Here is a 25801-nt window from a genome sequence, read left to right on the forward strand (position 1 = left end):
ACACACACAAAAAAATAAAACTTATGTTAAAAACAGCTTTGGAAAATGTGCTTACATTATGTGTATGTGTGTATATGATGAGATATTATCTAACTGCAATTATCATCATTCTAATATCCACTTTTCTATGCTAACACTAGTTGGAGGAAGTTTATAGACTCAGATTTTTCTACAGCCAGATATTCTTCTTGTATTTAACCGTCACCTGTTTCCAACCAAGGTAATCTTTCTCAAGGCCATACATGTTCTTGCAGAACATTGGAAATAAATGACGCTCATTTACTACTATTATATGATAACCAAACACATACATGCACATATATAAAGGCAGTCTTTCAGTTTCCATTTAGCAAATTCATTCACAAGGCTTAAAAGAAAATTAAATATAAATAGTCATTCCATGCATAAAAATGCATTTTGTTACGTTTTGAATATAATCTCAGAACAAGTACATATTTAATTAATAACTAATCAATTTTAGATAACAATTTTACTTCAGGACTGTGATTAAAAAAAATTTTTTTTAATCAATCAGTAAGATCAATTCATACTCACGTAGATTCATCTTTGGTTGAACCAAAGTAAGAGAAACCAACAAAAGGCAAGTCTTTGCCACTGAAATCTCGACGCAATTTAGGGTCATCATATTTTGGTTGTGGTGGTAGCCTTTCATATTCATCGAAATTGGAGGTATCATCTAAACTACTCACACTTGGTATAAAAGGAGATTTTTCTGAAAGTATTAAATCACAATAAAAATGATAAAGACTGATAATGAACATGACAATGAGAGTGCTACATTGTGGAGAAGCCATTTATTAACACACAAAAACTTAAAATACATTTTAAATTTATTTCACAAGCTGTCAAAATTTTCACTGCATAAGTTTGAATTTATCAGTTTTGTGTGTTATTAACCCTTTTGTTACCATATTTCTGTTGAAAAACACTGCCAGTATTTCAGTAATTTTGAAATTATGAAGAATTTAGTTAAACTGTCTTTATTAAGCTAGTATTTGGAACTTAATATGAAATTTTGATAGAATATTTTCATTTAGATCACTTTAAAACAAGAAGTTGGCATCATAGAACCAGGGAAAACTAGGAGCAGTTTCAGGTGGCTTAGTTTCAAAAGGATTAAATGTCTCTTGTACAGGCAAGTACAATCTTGAAATGATATACGTGTTATGTATAGATGTAAGTGTAAATGTTCATGAGTGTATATGAACATGTTAAGTATAGTTGTAAGCACCTATTTTTCAATCAATGCTGCCTAATGCACTTCTAGTTAATTACAACTTATAGTATTATCACTTTAACCCTTTCGTTACTATATTTCTGACGAAAATACACCCCTTATGTGTTTCAATTAATTTCTAACGTAATCATATATTTAGTCTGGTTTCATTAAACAACTATAACTTTTTTATTTATCAATATATTAATCTGATTTTTGGAAGATAATTTAATGAAATATTCTCAACCAATTCTATACTATAATTTTTGTCACAGAGTGACTCTAATTGCAGGTAGATACAGGTAAATTCAACAAAATATAAAATTATTAAAATTTTGTTCAAACATCGCTATAGAAAATGGGTTATTAGCTAATATTCAATTGGGTATACAACAAAATTTTACGATAGAATTTGTTATTCTGGGTAACTTTCTGATACCCATAATAATATTTATGGCAAAATAGTCTTAATTTCATTTAAGGTTGTGGGAAACCACAAACTATCCTTTCTTTCGCTTTGTTTACATTTAGTGTAACGGTTCGTTTCTGCTGTAATGATTTCAAATAGGCTCATTCGAAAAAGTAAAAAGAAATAGTCTAAGGCTTTACTCTCCTGGGAAAGTCTGTGGCTTGGTCCAGTTTCTTCAGAAAAATCACCGAAAGAAACAGTTTTTAAATTTTCACTCCATTCAGGTGCCAATTCATTTTCTTTATCGCTGTCAGAGATCTCGGATTCACTGTTTTCACTTTCGGAAAATGAAACATCGGATTCATAATCAAATACCTCGTGCTTTTTTTTTTCAGTCATAGAGTTAGATTTATGAAGGTCTTCAGTAGAAAATCCTTCGAATTCTGACTCGCTGCTTGATATAATGAAATTCGTATCCATTTTTTGTCAGAATTACAAATTTTGAAAACACAATAGGAACAAATTTCGGAAAAAAATCTCCCAAAATTCACGGAATTAAAATTACACTTCATTGTTGTACAAAACTGTAGTTGAACTGTTTACGAAGTATAATACATGTTTTCAGGAATGTACTAAAGAGATTTGCTCTGATATTCTCATTTAAATATCAATAGGTAAATACGGACGGCTTTGGGCGGTTTGGTCACATTAACCAAAATCTTTTGGGGCGGCTTTGGGCGGGTTGGTAACGAAAGGGTTAAAATTTCATACGCTCAAGTTTTACCCACAATTTCTTTTTTCTATTCTTCATCACCATTTATGTGTAGTTGTAAGCTATTTTAATATTTCAAAAAAGTTCCGTCCCCACCCACCTGCACAGATCCAGATTAGATAGAACCTGAAAAGCAAAAGGAAATCTCTGTTGTCTTTGTACTGACATTCAGCAAGACTTCTCCATATTCAATGAAAGATTACCTATATCCTACCTAGAAATCTTTCTACTCTGAACTGAAGCCAACATTACAGTTCAGTTTAAGGCAGTAAACTGGAAGAATTGCTAGCATGCAGGGCAAAATGCTTAGTGGCATTTCATCCATTGCTACATTCTGAGTTCAAATGCTACCAGGGTCAACTTTGCCTTTCAACCTTTGGGGGTCGATAAAGTAAGTACCAGTTCAGCACGGGTTGATTGAATCAACTTAGCCCCTGCCCCAAAATATTTGAAACTAATATTATTATTCAGTTAGAGATTGGTAAGAAATAAATAATGGAATAAAAGGACTAAAGAAAGCATGCTATCATATTTCTTTTAACTTTCTTTTATATATTTGCTTGCAGAAAAGTAAAAAATCATGGCTAAGGATTATCATATCAAAATTAAGGCCTGGAAATTCTAGCTGTTTTCAGTTTTTAAACACAAACTATAGTAGTAGTTGGTATCGCTGGTGGTTGATGTGTTATTATCAACAATAATCAAGAGATGGCTAGCTAGTTCTTATGCAGCTGTGGCCATATTAAGAAGTTTGATTCCCAACTACATGGCTTCAGGTGCAGTTCTGGTGTGTGGTGACTTGAGCAAGTGACTTCTAGTATAACTTTGGGCTAACCAAAACCTTGTGAGTGGATTTGGTAGATGGAAACTGAAAGAAGCCTACTTGTATATATGTGAGTATATGCATGTATGTTTGTGTCTCTCTGCTTTGACATTATGTGACAGTTGTAAATGAGTGTCATCATCACACAAGAAGTATTGTTCATTTCCTACTTTCTTCATAAACATGTCTGACCATGGGGAAATATCACTTTGCTCAAGGGTTGATAAGAAATGGTAAAAGGGAGGACAACCCAGGTGAGATTTGACACTGCAATTGGTGTCCGCTTCAAATATTTGTTATTACTCAGCATTAATAAATACTAAACTACCTTGCATATGCTAAGTCCCCCATCTACTCCTCAATGATAAATGGTCACCCACCCACACTCCTGGCACCTCTGTCCCTACTTCTACTCAACTCACACTTTGAGGGTTAACCCCAACACCTTATCACCATTATTTTTATCTCCTTCTAGCTTCACCCAATCATCCCTCTCTCTTTTAAAATTTTAGTATTTATATAGCTCCGCTACAACAAGAAATCAGTTCTACTTTGGCCCCTTCTCTCATATTTTTACCCTGTTTCTCCTGGTGTAAGGCTGCCTTCCCAGGGTTTCCAGTCTTGCAAGCTGCATGGTGATCTCATTAGTGCCTGTTGCATGTTAAAAAAAAAGTAGTGTGTGTGTACTGTAAATGGTTTCATTAGGATCCTGTTAAACAGTCCAACCCATACTGGCATGGAACAAAAAGACATTCAATGATGATGAAAATGGTGACAAAAAACTCAACCTTTTATGATTGAAAAGAGTGGAGTAGGAACTACTAATACTTATTTTATTGTTCATGAATGGGAATGAAAAAGAAAAACAAAATCAACTTGATTATGATTAGGCTTGATCCATAGGCTTCAATCTTGTTTCCAGCAAACATCAATTTATGGAGTATTGAACATAGAGAAGCAAATCCATAATGACACATAAACATTACATAATTGTATTTCTGTTCCAAAATAGATAAAGGGTGCTTTACCTGTGCAATAAGAAAATCAATATATTTTTATGTACAATTTAGAAAAAGAAAGTAAGACTACTACTTATTTGCTCATCAAATGAAAAGGAACAAAACAAAAGTTGCTGATTGACCTCTTAAAGATGGAAGAAAGAAATATCTCCAGATACATTTATTTCATTTAACTTTTTAGCATTTAAACTAACCATGTCTGGCCCAAATATTCTGTTTTATGATCAAACTGGCCAGATCCTAGAATGTCATTCTAAAAATAAACAATCACATCATCAAAATTTCAAAGCTACAAAATAAAGCATAATTAATTCAAAACAATGTGAATAAATGGGCATTACATTTGACAGTCATCTGATTGATAAAGGGTTAAAGTTTAAGCTATACTAGCATGGTTTAGACAAGCAGTAACTTAGGTAGGATTTTTATGGCCAGATGCTCTTCCTGTCTTATCTGTTTTTTCAAGTGACTTTCTATCTGAGAGGAATTCAAAAGCACTGGCCTAGTAGATGATTAACTGACAGGAAATATCAACACATCACTAGTTTGGTAGCTCAGTCACAATCAGTGGTAATGAGGTGTTGGGGTTAACCCTCAAAGTGTGAAATGAGTAGAAGAATTGTCAGGAATGTGGCTGGGTGACCATTTATCACTGAGTAGTAGATGGAGGACTTAGCATATACAAGATGGTTTAGTATGTACTAATACTGAGTAATAAATACTTGAAACCAATACCAATTGCGGTGTCAAATCTCATCTGAGTTAAGCATTTTGCCCTGCATGCTAACAATTCTTCCAGCCACTTTCAGTGGCAGCTCAGTGTAGGTTGTAAACATTCACACATATATATATATATACACACACACACACATGTATATGTATAGTGCATATGTACCTTCATCATTTCAACAGCCACTTTTCCAAGTTGAAAGGATCAGACAGAGTTTATTGATGCAGATTTTGCACAGCTGGATACCCTTCTTGTTGCCAATCCTTACCTTCTTCCACAGCCAGACAAGTTTTTGCAAAATACTGGAAATGAATGGCACTGCTTATATGACAGTGACACACATTAATAACTATATTGCAATGTCAAGACAAAGAGATGCAAACACACACACATATATACACAATGAGCTTCTTTTAGTTTCCACCTACCAATTCTACTCACAAAGATTTGATTGGCCTGGGACTATAGTAGAAGGCACTTACTCAAAGTGCCAGGCAGTGGGGTTTAGCCTGAAACCATGTAGTTGGGAAGTAAAACTTCTCAACCACACGGCCACACCTGTGCCCCTCACCCACGATTGTCTTCTTTCATTTTCTATATATTATATCAGCTCACAAAGCACTTGTTACCCACCGTGCTGACCAATCTATTATAGCATTGTAAATTTTAAATGAGGTGGGGGGGGGGCAGAGAAAATGCTAATGCAACAGAATTCAGTAATTGGTTGCTCTTTCAGATGCCAACTAAGTGATGTGAAACTATTTATATAGATTTAATATGTTTAAGTTCGCCCTCTCCAGAGTCATATTTGTAAAAATGGCCTGCAAACTATGAATGCCTAAATATCACACCAATTTGGTATGAGACTTTTAGCTTTTGGTAATGTCAGTTTCCCTAGTACATATTTTATTTCCTACACCCCATACCAAATAAATACAAGATTATACAGAGAAATCATGATAGAATTTTGAATGTATACTGAATTTTGAATTTGAGCATATTGAAACTTGTACAACACTAGCTTCCAAATTTTATTGGGTGTGAAATAAAAATAATAATGATGATGGTTTCAAATTTTGGCACAAGTCCACCAAATTTGAATAGCAGGGTAAGTTGATTACACCAACCCCAGAGCTCAACTGATACATATTTTATCAACCCCAAAAGAATGAAAGGCAAAGTTAACCTTGGTGGGATTTGAACTCAGAACTTAAAGACAGACAAAATACCACTAAACATTTTGCCCAATGTTAAAAGATATATGAAATGCTGCTAAGCATCTTGCCTGGTGTGCTGATTCTACCAGCACACCACCTCAATAATTCATTTTAATTTTGACACAATATCAGCAATTTGGGAGGTGGTTAATCAATTACATTGATCTCAGTACTTGACAGATATTTTATTTTAATTGACTCTGTAAAGATGAAAGGCAAAGTGGTCGTTATGTGTCCAATCTTCTGTGTAAAAGTGCCAGGCCATGGAAAAATATTTATTACCTTACTTGGAAACAAGTGAGTGTTGATGACATGAAGGGCATCCTAGCAAAGAAAATCTGCTTTAGTGAAATCCATCTGACCTGTTCAAGCATGGGAAAGTGGATGATAAAATGATGATAATGACAGCAAGTTATTTTGTCTACTACTCTAATAAATATAGCCATCTACAACCGCAATACCAACAGCACCATCAACAATCACAATAATAATAATCCTTTCTACTACAGGTACAAGGTCTGAAACTTTGGGGTAGAGGACTATTCGATTACATCGACCCCAGTGTTTCACTGGTGCTTAATCTATCAACCCTGAAAGAATGAAAGGCAAAATCAACCTTGGCGGTATTTGAGCTCAGAATAAAATGACGAACAAAATACCACTAAGCATTTTGCCTGGCATGCTAACAATTCTGCCAGCTTGTCACCCTAAGCATCATCATAATAATAATGGTTTCAAATTTTGGCACAAGGCCAGCAATTTTGAGAAGATCTTAAGTCAGTTACGTTGACCCCAATGCTCATCTGGTACTTATTTTATTGATCCTGGGAGGATAAAAGGGAAAGTCAACCTCAACAGAATTTGAACTCAGAACATAAACACAGACAAAATGTTGCTAAGCATTTTGCCCAGCATGCTAATAATTGTCAGCTCATTCCTTTCTAGAGTAGATGCATGGCCAGAAATTTTGAGGGAGGGAGTTAGTTGATTACATCAACCCCAGTGCCTAACTGATGCTTATTTCATTAGCCTTGAAAGGATGACAGGTGAAGCTGACCACGACAGAATTTGAACTCAGAATATAAAGCCAGAAAAAGTCTCACTAAGCATTTTGTTTGGTGTGCTAATGATTCTGCTAGCTCACCACCTTAATACTAATAATAATTTCTAACATAGGCACAAAACAGGATTTTGAACACAAAATATTTTCTAATTTAGACACAAAGCTAGTAATTTTAAAGAGTATGGGTTAGCCTGTAACAATAAGCACAGTTCCTGACCAATTTATTTTATTTTTCAATCATGATAGGACAGAAGTAAAAATTGATCTCAGAGAAATTTGAACTCAGAACATAGAGAACCTGAAGTAATAATGCAAAGCATTTTGTTCTGGCACTCAAATAATTCTGCCAATCAACAACAAATAAAAACATTCAAAAGCAGGTAAATTATTTTGAAGGATTTTTTACTTTTTGTATTAATGCAGACATGTAGGTAATTTATTTATAATTAAATATAATAATATAAATCATTCACATGTTTTAAAGTTATGAAACAATATCATGATATTAGAATTTTCTTATTTTTAAATAAAATTTCATCACAATATTTCTCTGTCATTTATAAAATCATTATTATCATTTAACTGTTTTGATACCAAGCTGCCTAAGACTGCCTTTGGTCCTAGGATACAAACATCCTGCTTCAAAGTGATCTAAATTAAAGCCTACCATCAAAATTTCATGTTAATTTATGTTCCAAAAACCAGCTTAATAATCACAAAGTTATTTTGCCCAAGCCAGCATGGAAAACAGATGTTAAATGTTGATGATGACATGATGAATTGAAACAAACACAGAGTATTTTAACAAAAATATGGTAACAAAAGGGTTGTTTGTTCCATACTGGCATGGATTGGACAGTTTGACAGAATCCAATGGGCCCAAGGACTGCAGTGTCTGTTTTGGCGTGGTTTCTATGGTTGGATACTTTTTGTAAAAGGGCCAGCAACTTAACATAAATATATGTTAAGCTTCTTTCGAGCATTGAGCCTCATGTAAGCAAGAGGCTGAATTCCTTTTGAGTGTTGGGCCTCATGGAGGCAAGTGGCTGAGTTCCTTTTGAGTGTTGGGCCTCATAGAGGCAATGACCAAGACCTTTGGCATTATGTTGTGCTTGAGAAAAAGACCTGTCAAGCTGAGCAAAATCACAGTTGTGGCAGGTACCAGTGTCACACAAATAGTACCCGTGCTGGTGGAACATAAAAGCACCCATTACACTCAGAGTGGTTGTCATTACTATGCCAAATCAGACTGGAGCCTGGCGCAGCTTTCCAATGTACCAGCCCAGTCAAACTGTCCAACTCATGCCAGCATGGACAACGGACATTAAATGATGATGACACACACACACATTCACGTGAAAATAATTATTGAAATAATACAATAACTAACCATTCCGTATGTTCTGCCAATTCATACTTGCAAAGAATGGATGAACAAGCAAGCTCTGGTAATTAAGACGGTATTTTGCTTCAGTCAGCAGGTGTTGGAGCAAATCTACAGCGTCTTTGGAGATCTCACTGGACGGAAACTTTAGATAATGCTGTGAACAGATAAAAAAGGAAAAAAAGGGTAAGAAAAAGATATGCCATTGAAAACCAATGTATAACTATTCAATTGGAGAAAATTAGAATCCTCAAGACGTACAATATTTTGAGTGGCTTAAACATGCAGCAGGATTGTTAAATTATGCAACAAGTGGGATATAGGCAACAGAAATCTGTATTTGCTTTGATAATTGCATTATTTTGTTGTAACACTCTTAAAAGTGAAAACAAAACTTTCTCCATTTATTTCAGACAAATAAAATATGTATTGTCAATGTCCATTTTAAACTGTAAGAAAACTATTATTATCGTTGACATGTCAGATGAGGTAAATTAATGGCTGCACTAAATGTACATTTCTAGCTTTTCAAATGCTGTCTTAATTCAGTAAGGTGCCTGCTGTTAAGGTAAGTGAGTTCAATGGAAACTGTCTGAAAGTAAAATTAATCAACTTGTCTTCAGCATTTCATATTGTGTAAGTATGTATGTAGGAATGTCATTGTGGTCATCATCATCATCATCCAATCATCGTTTTAACATTCACTTTTCTATGTTTGCATGGGCTGAATGGAGTTTATTGCAGCAGATCTTGTACGAAGGATGCCCTTCACTTCTTTCCAAGCAAAGTTATATTTCCCCCATGTCCAGACAATTTTTCACAGAATATTGAAAATGAAGACACTGCTTGTATGATAGTGACACTCATTACAATTATTATACTATGTCCACTCTGTTGGGTGATTGGTGTTAGGAAGGACATCCAGCCATAAAAACTGTCAAACAGACACAGAAGTCTGATGCAAGCTCCTGTCAAACTGTCCAACCGATGCCAGCATGGAAAGTGGACATTAAATGATGATGATGGTAATGTCAAGGAAATACAAACATATACAACATATGCATGCAATGGGCTTCTTCCAATTTCCGTCTACCAAATATACTCAGAAGGCTTTGGTCGGCTGTGTTTAGAGTACAAGACCACATAGCCACACCTGTGTCTGTTTATGTGTGTGTGTGTGTGTGCGCTCGCATGTGTGCATGGTTGCCTATCCATTCATCTATCTGTACACAAATATGTATGTATACTATGCAAACTGAAGCAAGTGGGTTTATCACATTTAAGAAATTAACAACTATTTTGCAGAATGGTATCCAGCTCCACACCAAAGTTTTACTTGATCTGGTTAAGTACCCTGCCACTGCCAAACTGGCAGTTAAATGGCCTTGCTTCCCCACCACCATGTAGCTCTATTGATCATCATCATCATCCTTTCAAAGTTACCTCTGTAAAATTCCCTTATTTTACTTACACAACAAAGCTAATCTTTGTACTTAGAGGTTTTACATAGCTGCTATGGAGCTAATGGCAGATACACTCCTGCTCCCAAATCAAGGAAATACATGGTCTCTCGCTCGTAGTGATATTGTCTGGGTATATCAAATAAACTCATAAGCCTTAAGAATAGAGGCTAACACAAGGTAGAAGGAAACTCTTTGTTCCAACTGTAGATAACCTCTGCAGTGTCTTGGAAGAAATAAGCATAAAATAATAAAGATAAACACACAACATTGTGTGTGTGTGTGAGTTGGGCTCTATTATAGTTGCAAGCCACAAGTCTTGTTGAGATATTGATGTCAACAAATTGTCCACTCAGTGCCTTCAAAACATGCAAAACAAGAGAACCTTTACTTGGAAAACAGGTAGGGGTTAGTGACAAGGACACCTAATTATAAAACAATGACTCAATGATATACTTATGTAACTCATGCTAGCATGGAAAAATGGATGTAAAACAATGCACAACCACATACAATATGCATATACATAATGCACAAATATAGACACATGCATATGTGTATGTACATACATAAGCATGTGTATACACACATACATACAATTTATCTCCCCAGGTGCCTGCCTACTCCCCACTCCCACTGCTGCTACCCACACAGAACTTGTATTACTGTGGATGCTGGGCCTCACTGAGGAGATGACAAGGGACTGGAAGTTGTGACAATTTACTGTATCTGAGAAAATGCATCAAGCTAAGTAAAATTGCAGTCATCCATACATATAAGCTTGTCCTTTACAAGTGCCAGTGCTGCATAAATGCACCCATGCCAGTGACACGTGAAAAGCACTCAGCACACTCTGTGAAGTGGTTGGTGTTAGGAAGGGCATCCAGTCACAGAAAACATGCCACAAAAAACAATTGGAATCTGGACAGCTCCCTGGCTGGTCAGCTCCTGTCAAACTGTCCAACCCATGGCAATATGGAAAACAGATGTTAAACAATGATGATGTTTCTTGACTAGAGAGGAGTATTACTGAAGAGCCCTTCCATTTTACCCCCTGCACACAACACATAACCTTTTACCTTCACTCCAGCATATTCATCTCTTCAAGCATGCCTTTCATTGTGCTGACAATTATGGTAGCAGCCCTAAAGTTTTTGACTAGACCAGAAAAAGGGGATATTGATTTAGTTGGTTGTTTGACCTTTGTTACTTGGGGAATATAATCAGTAGTTGGAGTGGCTGCTCTGAAAACACAGTAGCCAGACAAAGATCAGATTAGAAAGAGTTTGGGGGACTGTTGCTTCTACTGGCAACAAAGTGAAGAGAAGATTGTATGATGCTTAGGTATAAAGTGCAATGCTGCAATGGAAACAAGCTGTGGGTTTTGCATAAAGCATTTGCAAAATCTAGAAAGAAATGAAGCAATATGCTTCATAGGATATGTAATATTAAATATTAGTGTGTATGATGGATTACATATGAACTGAGAGAAAAACTAGGTATAAAAGGAATTAGATGCAGTATGCAAAGGAGAAGGTGGCACTGGTATGGGTATGTGATGCATATGGAGGACTACATTGTACAAAAAATTGTAAACTGTTCAAAGTGAATAGAATCTATGATAGAGGAAGACCCAAAAAGATTGGAAGGAAGTGGGGAAACTAAACAACACATCTTACGAAGGAAATGACAAAGGTCCATACTGATTGGTGAGACCCCAAACACTCAAGTAAGCATGGTGAAATATATGTTAAAAATGGGGTAGTGATGGAGCTGGTATATATAATATATATCTCTACATCTGAGCCTTTTGCCCATTTTGTACCTGTTAAATCTCTGATTTGCTAATTACCTTTTCTCCCATTTTACTATAGTGCTACTCATGTAATGAGGTAAAACATTAAGCTCTGTTCATAACAGATCCCTCCCTCTACCACCATCAATACTCCTCTACTTCTGTCAATTTTCCATCATGATACTTGAGCAATGAGGAATTGCAATGGATTTGTCGGTATCTGATACACCTCTTCTTTAAACCCCTGTACTGCTAACTGCCATTCCCTCCCCTGTACCACTCATCTACCGACATCCATAACGCTTCTTACTCTCTCTACATGTGCATGTCATTGTCATTTTAGTCGGAATTCACTGAGGCATATTTTTTATAAGACTGGATGCTTTATCTGTCACCAACCATCACCTGTTTCCAAGCAAGGCAATATTTTCCTATGACCAAATACATTTTTAACAAAAGATTGGAAATAAATGACACTCATTTACAACCATTACACAATATCAACACAAGGAAACATACACACCAACACACAGTCACAAGTATATACATATGTGTGTATATCCACCCACAAAGCTTTGATCAGTCTGGGGCTAATAATAATGATATAACAGACTCTTGCCAAAGGTCCCACATAGTGGGACAGAACATGAACCACATGCTGGGAAGTAAGTTTCTTAACCACACAGCAAGGCCTGCACATTATATATATAGCAAATAAGAAAATGGAAAGGATACAAAAATGACATACTTCAGCTGGCAGACATTCTAGTATGTCTATTTATTCCAAAGTATTAGAAAACATACACATGTAATAACTATGTGCTACACACACATGTACTAATATTACAGAAAAGAGCAAAAGATCAGATTGACAGTAGGTTCTAATTCCTTATGGCTGTAAGGAATTAGAACCTACTGTCAATCTGATCTTTTGCTCTTCTCTGTAATATTAGTACATGTGTGTGTAACACATAGTTATTACATGTGTATGTATTCTTCTAATACTTTCTAATACTTTGGAATAAATAGACAAACTAGAATGTCTACCGGCTGATGTATGTCGTTTTTGTATCTTCTCCCATTTTCTTATTTGCCGTATATAAATTAAGGGTAAACAACTTTTTACCCCCCACCCATATATAACACTCAAATGCGAGATTGCCATGCAATAACCAGCAGTATATTAGATAGGTACTATCCCTTAGTTGGTTGGTTTCCCAACCTCTAACTCACACAGAAATATACACATACACAGAATAGAAGCACTCTCTCTATCTCTGTATATATATATATCAAGTACTTGGTGACCCTGTCAGTGCAGGTGCCACTTAAAAGTACCCAGTCCACACTAAAGTAGTTGGTGTTCAGAAGGGCATCCAGCTGTAAAAATCCTGCGAAAACAGTCACAGAAGGCTGGTGCAGGCTTCTGCTTGGCCTGCTCCTGTGAAACTGTTCTACCCATGCTAGCATGGAAGGCAGACGTTAAACGATGATGATGATGATATATATATATATATATGAATTTAGTAGAAACTGCTCATTATAATCATAGATAATGCTATTGAATAGTCTTTGCTATCTAAACAGCTCTACAATAAGTGGCTTCCACTGTGACTGTATAAACATATTGTCTCTCTTTTTCCCTCACACACCCATACACATGCATAGCTCTCTTGACTGCTAGAAATTTTATATGCTTTCTACATGAGTATATGCAAATACAGTTTCTTTACAGGAATGTTCTCCCCAACTCTCACTCTCTGCCTATGAGTCAGTATAGCAATTTCTGTGCATGTGTATTATTCTTTTAATCACTCTATATCTACTCCTCCTCTTTCTTTTGAGCTTCAACTGAAAATTTCATTTTGGTGTCTCCTGTACATGACATACTATTCATAATTTTCTCAACAAGATCCCAATGAAGCAACTACTATGTTTCAGCAAGCAAAATCATTATCTGTCTATTATCAAGTGTCTCTTTTGACAGTTACAAATTGTATGTATTCTCTTTATGTTGGGACAATATGAAAATGTAACTCATCACAGGAATGGATGCTAACACCCTCTGGTCACAAGCTGTGTCTTCACAAATTCGATTCCCTATGACTTAAACTAATCTTGACAATGATGAAACTTTTAGTCATCTTGCTAACTAATCCACTTACTTAATGTGCAGAGCTTCTTTCTGTCAGCTTTCTCCTATCTAGTATTATGAAAAGAGCTTTGTTCCAACTAAATGATCCAAATTCTAAAGCAAACAGCAAACAGGTGATTAAACACCCTATGATGTACACCTCAAAGGAGACATGGACTCTGCAAGCTGCTGGCAAAGCAATCTAAAATTCTGCATTGAAAAGATGTGGGACCTGCTAGTTGCAGTTATAAAAGCACTAATTTTGCATTAAAAAAATGATAAAATGTATAGGGTGAGGACTCCTCAGCTCTGACAGATAACCTCTCTAATATAGGTAGCACAATAAATTGCACTCAATCTTTGTGTAACGAAATATGTTAAAAAGGCAAAGCAGCCAGATCAATGAAAAGGCTAACATATACAATGTTAGTAAAGCACATGACATATGGTAGTGGAGTATCCAAGTTGGATTCTATAACCATGTGTGAGAATCCTTTGACCATCAAGAAAACTATCAATTCTCTGTTTTCCAAATGCTAAACAACCAAACAACATAACCAGAAACTCTCCTTTTCCTGTCTGGGGCAAAGCCTTAGGGCTAGTATCATCAATGCTGTCAAGATGAAAGATAAATCTGGAGAAATTGTAAAATGTTGAAGTAGAGATGGGTAAATGTGTGTTGTATTTAAGAGGTAAGATGGAAGGTAACCATAGCTAGACACCCCAGAAGCAAGGTACACAGGTACAAGTCTGCTGGTGATTGTGGAAAAAAAATGGATTAACTAACTGAAAAAGTCAGATTATGTGGCAAAATAATGAGGTTTAGGCAGATTTTTGATAAGATGACACCAACAATAGTCTTTGTAAATGTGTCAATATCAGGACTGATTGATTAACAAAATTGTTTCTATGAAGATCTTTTCTTGACTAATTTGATAACAGAAAACAGAGATCTTGTTATCATGGCTAGTGACTTTAATGGACATGTTAGGTAACATCACAATGGTTGTTACAATGTAAATGGTACATGGAATGAAGGGTTCTGTGACACAGATGACTCAAGGAAACAAGCTAGCTACCTGATTGCCTAATATTCATGAGAGGAGGCAGGATTATTCCAAACGGACCTAAAAGAGGGACTAATTACTGAAACTGACGCTTATTATATTAGTTATAATGGCTATTAAAGATATGAAGGCCCTTCCATTGGCTCACATGACATAATTTTTATCAGTGAAGATAAAAACACTGTCAAATACTTCACATGCTTAAAACTGACAATAAATGAATTATACTAAAGATGTTCATCATAGTATTTAATGCATTCAACACAAGAACCTTCAGCACAGTGCTTCAAAATTTCCTCCGCCTGTTCTCAAGAAAAAATCTTTTCCTCAAGATATGACACATTTTCATTCTATACAAAAATAATAGGAGCGATGTTAACAAGTACCAAGGCATCTTCCTTGGTATCAAAACACCCTGCCAATGTTATTCTTGAAGAATAGTCATTACTTATTTTGATTTACCAGTAAAATAACTTCTTAACCACACGGGCAAAGTTGAAGAGAAAAGTTCATTTGACAATCACATGACTTTTTGAGTTCATTCCCACCACATAGTAACTTATGCAAGTGTTTTCTATTAACACACTGAGTCAACCAATGCTCTGTAAGTGAATTGAGGAAACAAAAACTGGTGCAAATGTGTTTGTTGATATTTTGTTCGACACTGAGTGAAGTAGTGGTGATGTCGATATTCTTTGTTGCTGTGCAATTGAAGACTTGTGGAATATAAAAAGCTTTAGCCCCACAAAAAAAAATAAAAACCCCAAGTGAAAGTCAGCAACAGGAACAGCATCCAAATGTAAAACCCAGTCTCAAAATCAATTCTTACCCAAGCCATACTTGCTTGGAAAAATGAGCATTGAACAAATGACAAATAATGATAAATGAAAGATGTCTATTGAAAATCAGGAGCTTTAGAACTCATTCACAACAAAAGTGCTACGTTTTGGAAATCTTGGTTAAGATAAATATGATGAAGAAAGCAGCAATTTGCAAAAGACAACAGCTGAGTATATTTACTAACGACCATAACATGAACAAATTTCCACAATATATCAGTTAAGTAAACTGTCCAACTTTTGTGTACATAGCTGAAATTCAATTGGTAACTTCATCCATCAAAGCTTGTTAAAGTAATTCTTTATAAAGGAGGGAAAGTTTTAAGGTTTAGGGTCTAATAAAAGAATTCAGAGAAAGACAAAATAATGGATAAGTGAAAGAAGATGATAGGAAAATAGGGAACTATGTGAGAAATCAAGAGAAAGAGCGAGAGAAAGAACATGTAACAGATACATAGATGTCTGTATCTGAGAGAGGAAGAGAGGATATCTGTGAGAAAGAAAGACTGGTAATGAGGAGAGAGAAAGAAAAGATGGGCATGAGAATGAGATTGGATGTGAGGGAGAGATTGGGAAGAGAAGGACATATCATCATTATTTAAAATCCATGTTCTATGTTGGCATTGGTTAAACACATACTGTTTGTTATGTCAAGTTATATGTAAAATCAAACTGAAGGATTACACAATACCTTTTAGTAGACTGCATGTTTATTAAACTCTTATGCAAAAACAGGTCAACAGAGACTTTAAACTTTCAGTTTCCATGTCTATAACAGCCATTGGTATCAGATGTAGTGTGCAAGAGAGAAGACTGTACTGGTATGGTCATATGATGCATATAGATGAGGACAGCTGCATAAAGTACTGATCATAAAATGTAGACCGAAGTTGTGGAAGTGGGATATCCAGGAAAATACAGGAGTAAGTGGTGAAAAATGACTTCCAAATGTTGAGCTTCACTCAACTGAGATAATTTGATGATTTACTGTGCTTGAGAATGTTGTTTACGTCTATGCCCCTGCACACAATCTGTCTCTGATGAATCTCTCCCTCACAACTCATCTTCCAAACTCCTTTTCCCCCACCCATGTTCACAACTCTCCCATCTTTCTCCTACTGTTTTTGCACTCTCATGAATTTACCTGTTTGCTCATCCAGTCCAATCCTCTATATCATATCACTAATATCCACCTCCCTGTAACTTGAGGTTACATTCCGACACATCTTCACCATCACCATCCTCTCTTTCTGCTCACTTTTCCAACTAGAGTAGCTATGTATTTCCTCTGGAGAATGGACAACTATTCTTGTCCTACTATCATATTTAACCCTCTAACATTTAAACTGGCCATATCCGACCAAAATATTCTACCTGTTTTATGTTCAAACTAGCCAGATCTAAGCTCTATCACCTACCCTACAATGTCATTGTAAAATAAATAATCACATCAAAATCTTGAAGCTATAAGATAATGCAGGATTCATTCATATCTTTGTGAATAAATAAGCATAGCATTTGACAGAGTAATCTGAATGCTAAAGTGTTGATCTCATCATCCAGCACAAAACCATATTCCTCAATATTACTCCTTGCTTCAATTGAGGAGTTTTATCTTGCAAGTTACTTGGTGACCACACTGGTGCTGGTGCCACATAAAAAACACCCGGTACACTCTATAAAGGGATTGGCATTAGGAAAGCAACTATAGAAACCATGCCAAAGAACACAGTAGAGATTACCACAGTCTACTGGTTCAGCAGACCACGTCAAACTGTCCAACCCATATCAACATGGAAAACAGCATGTGATGACTGTCTAGTTGAGACATGTTTGTTCTTTCCAGTTTTTTTTTTCTTTCCTTGCCTGCCTTTTCCATAAAAGAGCATATGCTTCACACTTCTAATTTTCCTGAGTGTAAACCTAATACATCTAGTTTATTTGTATTTTCTTCGTCTTGTTTTTGTGAGTTTTTTTTTTGTACCACACACACACATTATTACGGAAATAAACAAAATTGGGGGTGGCCATCTCAGCAGTACTTCATGTAGAGGTCTGACTAGTAAAGTGTTTGTTGAATGACAATGTAAAGGCTACACAAATACTGATAAAAATCAGCCAATTATATGAGCACTCCACAGATTCAAGGTATGTTTATTAAATAGGTATATAATAATTCTCAAAGAGTGAGTGACAATAATTTTAATTAAGGAATAGAGAAGTCAAATTAATGTTCCATATATTTAGGTGAATGACTGTAACATTTTAGAATAAATTTGGAGCCCATTCACATTCTTCAGATATTTTAAGTTGTGTGTGTGTGTGTGTGTGTGCATGTGCACACACACACAAGTTTGGGTGTTAGAAAGGAAAGAGATTGGGAATATCCACTCAGAATGTAGAGTGGGGAAAAATACTGTGAGGCGTTTTCCAATGCTCTAATGATTCTGTCAGCTTGCTGCCTTAAGGAGCATGGGGAAGATGATCTTGAGAAGTGCTAACACAAGTAGTTGAAGACATTAACAACATTTTCTGCTATAGATAGGCAAAAAGCTTGACAATCTGGAGGAGGGGTGGGCTGATTGCATTGATCTCATTATTCTATTAGTACTTATATTATCCACCCCAAAAGGATGAATGGTAAAGTTGATCTTGGTAGCACCTGAACACAAAATATAAAACAGGAAATATTGCTAAGCATTTTGTTCAGTGTGTCAAATTTTGACACAAGGCCAGTGATTTTACAGGAAGGGTTTGATTACATTAACCACAGTACTTGACTGGTACTGTATTTGATCAACCCCAAAAAGTTGAAAGGCACAATAAAACTGCTAGCTCGCTGCCTTAACAACAACAATAGCAATGACAACAACATCACCAACCCCACATACTGTGAGAGTATTCAGTAAAGATACTGGAATGCAGTTTAGGGTAGATAAATGAGCAGTGCTAATTAAGAAGAGACTGGAATGTATACTCTGATAGCATAACATTGCCACAAGACAACATCAGTAGATCACTGTGGAAAAATGAGGAATAGAAATACCTAGGAGTGTTGCAAGATGATAGGATAATGAAAAGAAAAATGAGAAAGTCACTAAAGAGTACAAGAGGAGAATTAGGAAGGTGCTGAAACAAAATTAAATGGAGGTAAGATTATTAAAGTCATAAATACACGGGCTATGCCAGTATTAAAATACTCTGGTCCCTTTCTGAAATGGACAAAAAGTCAAGCTACAAAAAATGGATAGAAGAACAAATAGAACAGAACAAACAAATGGAAAGAAGTGGAATCACATGGCCAATTCATTCAACAAACCGAGAATGAAAAGGAATGCTGGCTCTGGTTGACAGATGGGTACTTGAAATGTTGATTTTAGTCATTCAGGAATAAGCCTTTAGAACAATATGATAAAGGCAAAGATCAATAAAACTCAGTCAGACAGCAAATGTAGAATCAGCAGGAAAGGAGATGAAAGCATCAATCACCTTTCAAGTGAGTGTAGCATAGTTGCACAAAAGGAGTATAAGCTCAGAATTGACTGTGTAGGCAAAAGAGTGCATTTGGATGTTAGCTGAGTATGTGGCTTCAAAAATGTGATATGAACACTTTTCTGATATAGAAAATGAGAATTACAGGATCTTGTGCGACTTCCCTATAAAGACTGGCCATACTATTGAACCAAGAAGACTAGATATGATTATAGCGGACAAAGACAATGTAAGATCATAGATTTTGAAATTCCTTTTGATAGTATAGTCAGTATTGGAAAACTTGAAAAATATCTGGATTAAACCAGTGACCTAAGGAGACTGTGGAAGTCCAAGATAACACTTATTCCTGTGGGAATTAGTGCAATTGGCACAACACCCAAAATGCTACCTAAAAGACTGAAAAAGATTAGAATTGAAACATGCATTGTCGACCTGCAGATAAGTACCATCCTATATTCTTCAAGAATCCTAAGGAAGATTCTTGAGATTTGAGGAGGCTTGTCACCAAACCTCAAAACCTGCTAACTAAATTAGCATGCATTAGAAGAACAACAACAGTCCTTTCTACTAAAGGCACAAGGCCTGAAGTTTTATACCAGTACATAACTGGTACTTATTTCATCGACCCCAAAAGGATAAAAGGCGAAGTTGACCTCGGCAGAATTTGAACTCTGAACATAAAGACAGATGACATGCTGCTAAGCATTTTGCCTGGCGTACTAATGATTCTGTCAGCTTGCTGTCTTAATGATAATAATAATAATAATTTCTTTACTAACCACAAGGGGCTAAACACAGAGGGGACAAACAAGGACAGATAAACGGATTAAGTCGATTACATCGATCCCAGTGTGTAACCCATACTTAATTTATCGACCCCGAAAGGATGAAAGACAAAGCCTCGGTGGAATTTGAACTCAGAACGTAAAAGCAGACTCACGAAAAGAAATAAAAAGGTTCACCTTCCCCTACAAAAAAGAAATGGAAGCCTAAAGATGAGATAACAAATATAGAGCAGCAACACAAGTGTTGTATTATTAGATACATCAGTGTGAGTATGCTATAATTACAAGTTGCAATGTAGACTTCTATGTATGAAAAAGAGTTGTGACAATTTAAGAAAATTATTCCATTACCTGGTAATTCATAATTTTGTTGTAGGTCCCAGATTTTGAGTTATCGCTGCTGGAGAATGGAGTGACGCCATAAAGCATTTCATAGCCGCACACTCCCAATGACCACCAGTCTACCTCAACACTGTATCGCTGCACACTACTAGCTGTGTTCATCTTTAGTAGTTCTGGTGCAACATAATCGGGAGTACCAACAGGTATGTGTGAAGATACCTACAATCAAATATGAAGGGGAAAAGATTAAAAAAATGAACAAAAACAAATCAAATTACATTAAGTAAAAGTCAACACCATTGGTACTTTAGTAATTACTGTCTGTCAACCGTTATATTATCATCAACCCTTGAATTTCACTGTCTCAAGTCCTAAGCCTCAAAGGGATGGTTATGTAGATTCTGTTGTGTATGAGTGATTGATATAACCTTTCCTCTCAGCAGGACACCAGTCTTTTGCAGAGTAACACATCTGCTGCTTAGTGAACTGGAGCAATGTGAAATGAAGTGTTTTACTCAAGAATATAACACATCACTTGGTTCAGGAATTGAAACCATGATCTCGTAATCATGAGTGAAATACCCTAACCACTAGGCCACATGCCTTCACCTAACTTTTTACCAATATGTAAATAAACTGTATGATTAATATAGTCATCATCATCTGCACCATACCCAATATCACTATCATAATCATGTCAGTGTCTGCTTTCCCATGCTTGCATGTATTAGGTGGAATTTGTTGAGGCAGATTTTCTACACTCAAATACTTTTATAGTCTTCAGCTGTTTCCAAGCAAGATAATATTTCTCCATGACCAGACATGCTTCCACAGAAAATTGGAAATGAACACCACCACTTGTATGACAGCAATGCTTGTTTACAACTACCATGTGATGTCAAGACAAGGGTACACACAGATACACACACACATCGGCTTCTTTCAGTTTACATCTACCAAATTCACCCACTCAGGTTCTGGTTAGCCAAGGGTTATAGTATAGCCTGAGACAACATGATGTCTTCTACTATTGAACCCAAACAACATGGTTAGAAGCAAGTTTCTAAATCACGCAGCCATAACTGAACGTAAACTGACGTTGATGATATATGTATCCATAAAAAATATTTATAGAAAGGTTAAGGATTTGTATCTTTTCATCAATTTAAAAATTTAATATTAAAAAATTATAACATTTAACAGTTTAAGGACGAAGGATTTCAGTTTAAAGAAAAAGGCAAATTTTTGGATATTAGAAAACAAATAATGAAAGTTTTTTTCAATTATATTCCAAATAATGATTACATTTAGTCTCAGGTGGTTTTATATTGATGTTTATTTGTGTAATGGCACCACATTTCATTTGTTCATTTATTATTATTATTATTGTTATTATTATTATTACTATTATTATGTCACATCTTTATTAGCTTTATTGTTTGATATCACATTCTATTAACTTTAAAATTGGAATTTTCTTTTATATTATTTTTATTTCTTTTTATTTGAAAACTATAATGGATTGAATTTTTTTGAACTCAGATATTGCCATCACTCTGCAACTTGAAAAGGCATTCACGAAATAAATCATTTTAACGAAAAACTAAAAATAAAAAATTCAAAGTATCTAGATTAAATCTTGACTGGTTAACTCAGAGAACAAACAAACGTTACTGAGATTAATGTAAGCTATCAGTAGTGGGTGTTCTTGTTAATATCGGCATAAATTTTTAGATTATATACACAGATGTTATAGGTATTCCCAGCAGATATATTTATAAATGTACATAAATATTTTGCTATCCAAGGCAGGAGAGTTTGGCTTTCTCTTATCAGTCACATTTATCATGCTGCATCTAAAATGCTAGATATTAACAACCAGTAAAATGTGCATTTGTTCAGCTCTATTTATATAAGAAATTGACAGTAATCATTTAGATGGTAGGTGTAAAATTCACAAGAAATAATAACAACAACAAACTTAAGGTTTCTGACTTAGCTCAAGGCCAATAAATTTGAAAAGTGGGGTTAATCGATAGAATCGATTCCAGAATTTGACAGGTACTATATTTTATTGACCACTCTAAAAGGATGAAATTGACCATGGTAGAGTTTGAGTTCAGAGTGTATGAAGCTGAAAGAAATACTACAAAGTAATTTTTCTGATACTCTAATGATTCTGCCAGCTCATCAATAATAATGATTTCAAATTTTGGTACAAGGCCAGCAATTCTGGGGGAGGGGGTAAGTCGATTACATCCCCACCCCAGTGTTTATATGGTCATCATCATCATCATCATTTAATGTCTGTTGTCCATACTGGCATAGGTTGGATGGTTTGACTGGGCTGGCATGCTGCACCAGACTCCAGTCTGATTTGGCATGGTTTTCTACAGCTCTTCCTAATGCCAACCACTATGAGAGTGTAGCACGGTGCCATTTGTGTGACACTGGGGTGCTTTTATGTGCCACTGCTATCTATAACTGTGCCTGGCTTGATGGGTCTTCTTCTCAAGCACGACAATGCCAAAGGTCTCAGTCAGTGCCTCCATGGTACTTATTTTTATCAACCCTAGAAGGACGAAAGGCAAAGTCGACCACAGTGGAATTTGAACTCAGAACATAAAGACAGATGAAATGCCACTAAGCATTTTGCCTGGTGTGCTAACGATTCTGCTACCTTAATAATATTAACCCTTTCTACTATAAGAAGAAGGTCAGATCACTTCCTTAATTATTTCAAATTTTGGCACAAGGCCAGCAATTTTAGGAGCCACTTGAGTATATTAACCCCAGCACTTGACTAGTGCTTTCTTTTATTGACCTTGAAAGTAGACCTCAGTGGAATTCAAACTCAGAACATAATGTGCTAGCACAAGAAGGATAGTTTGACAGGATCCAATGAGCTCTAATGTATGTTTTGGCATGGTTTCTATAGCTCGATATCCTTCCTAATGCCAACTCTATCAAATTCACTTGCAAGGCTTTGTTTGACCCCTGGCTATTGTAAAAGACAACTGCCCAAGATATCATACTGTGGACTGAACTCAAAACCTTATCTGCCTTCCATATTGGCATGAGTTGGATGGCTTGATAGGAGTGGTTCAAGTAGAAGACTACACCAGGCTACTGTCTGTTTTGGCATGGTTTTTACAGCTGAATTCCTTCTTAACATCTAACATAAAAGTATTTAAAAACATTGAAATGAATCCTAATGTATTTAGGGTGACAGTGTGTGTATTTCTAACTGTATAGAATCCAGATTCAGTTTAAATTTTATCAATAATCATTGAGCAATGACATGGTACAAAGTTGTGGAACTATAGGGTGCTAAATGACTTATGGTATTCAAGTTCCATCTTTTAAAATTCCAAGTTGAAATCTCATCAAATTTAATTTCGTATTTCATCTACTGGATACTTTTAATCTTATCATTTTAATATTCATTTTTCCATGCTTGCATGGGTCAGACAGAATTTGTTGAGGTAAGTTTTCTATGTCACCAACTATTGCTTGTTTCTAAGCAAGGTAATATTTCCCCTGTGGCCAGACATATTTTTCACAGAAGACTGAAAACAAATAACATTACTTGTATGACAGTGCTGTCTGTTTGCAATCATTATTTGATATCAAGACAAGGGTGCACTTATGACAGGCTTTTTTCAGTTTCTGTCTACCAAATTCACTGTGAAGCAAGCTTCTTAATCACACCAAATTATTTGGTAAATATACTATCTACATACCATTTTTGATTGAATCAGTCATAATCATTCTTTTAGTACTCCATGGAGATAGAGCAACCAAATAGGTAGCCTGTTTTATTTCAATACTACTGCACACACACAACCATTACCCAAACCTTCTGTCTCCACTCAACCTTTCTCATATCATACCCATTACCACCATTTTCCCAACCATGTGGATGTAGGTTCACTGCACAGCACCTTAGGTGACTATCTTCTACTATAGTCCTGAATAGACCAAAGCCTTGTGAGTGGATTTGGTTGACAGAAACTGAAAAAAGCTGCTCATCAAACACACACATATACAGGGGTTGGACAAAATAATGGAAACACTTAGCATCATAATTTTGAAATATCTATAAAACCATCAAAAGCTTGTTTATTTTTATGTTTTTTGATTTATTATTCGTGTTGCTTAACCCGTTAGTGTTCACATTATTCTGCCAAAATTAATGCTTCTTTATCCACATTGTTTTGAACTAATCATGCATTATCTTGTAGCTTTGAGATCTTGATGAGGTAGCTGTTAATTTTTAAAGCGATATTGTAGGGTTGGTGTGAGAGACCAGATCTGGCCAGTTTGAACATAAAACAGGCAGAATACTTTTGGCCGGATATGGCAGGTTTAAATGCTAAAGGTTTAATATGCTTTGTTAAAATTGCTGTTTCTTTTCAGATATCATCAGAAAAAGGTAATTAAAATGACACATCTATCCGACTTTCAAAGAGGTCAAATTGTTGGTGCTCATATGGCAGGCACTAGCATAACGAAAACAGCTGAAATGTTTGGTGTATCAAGAAAGAAAAACCTCCTCGTTGAAACAAAACGTTCAGGTAGGGACCGTCAGGCTCTTACACGAATCGTTAGAAAGGATCACAAAAGTACAACTCCCAAATTTACTGCAGAGCTTAATGACTACCTTGAGAACCCACTTTCCACAAAAACTGTTCACACAAAGCTGGATTTTACGGGAGGGCTGCAATCAGAAAACCACTACTTTCAAAACCAAATGTTGCAAAGCATTTAGAGTGGAGTAAAAACCTACAGAATTGGTCCTTAGAGCAGTGGAAGAATGTTATTTTCTTGGACAAGTCATGCTTTACCTTATTTCCAACCAACGGCCGAGTATACATGTGGAGACAGCCAAAAAAAGCATTTGATCCAGACTGCCTTCTTCCAACTGTTAAACATGGAGGGGAATCGGTGATGATCGGGGGGTGGGGGGACACTATACCTTAGAAATCTGTTGGCCCAATGGTTTCCCTTCATGGCAGAATTGTCAAGACTATTTAAACATTTTATCTGATCAAATTCATCCTATGGTTGCAGAACCGTTTCAGGAAGGAAACACAATCTTTCAGGATGATAATGCACCAATTCACACAGCTAAAGTTGTTACTGAATGGCACAAGGAACATTCTAGAAAAGTTGAACATCTTATCTGGCTACCACAGTCCTCAGATCTCAATATTATTGAATATTTATG

General features: G+C 35.8%; 1 protein-coding gene across 5 annotated transcripts in view; it reads right to left on the minus strand.

Annotated features, from left to right (window-relative positions):
* Positions 1-25801, minus strand: part of LOC115223946 (citron rho-interacting kinase) — a 366166-nt gene that overhangs the window by 171459 nt on the left and 168906 nt on the right. For all 5 annotated transcript variants that reach the window (XM_036500031.1, XM_029794695.2, XM_036500033.1 and 2 more), the window contains exons 7-9: positions 20581-20790; positions 8661-8811; positions 556-733 (exon numbers count right to left, since the gene is read on the minus strand). In XM_036500031.1, the coding sequence (XP_036355924.1) occupies positions 556-733; positions 8661-8811; positions 20581-20790 (539 nt within the window). The remainder of the gene's footprint in view (positions 1-555; positions 734-8660; positions 8812-20580; positions 20791-25801) is intronic.

The sequence above is a fragment of the Octopus sinensis genome, linkage group LG2 (assembly GCF_006345805.1).
Source record: "Octopus sinensis linkage group LG2, ASM634580v1, whole genome shotgun sequence".
Classification (NCBI taxonomy): domain Eukaryota; kingdom Metazoa; phylum Mollusca; class Cephalopoda; order Octopoda; family Octopodidae; genus Octopus; species Octopus sinensis.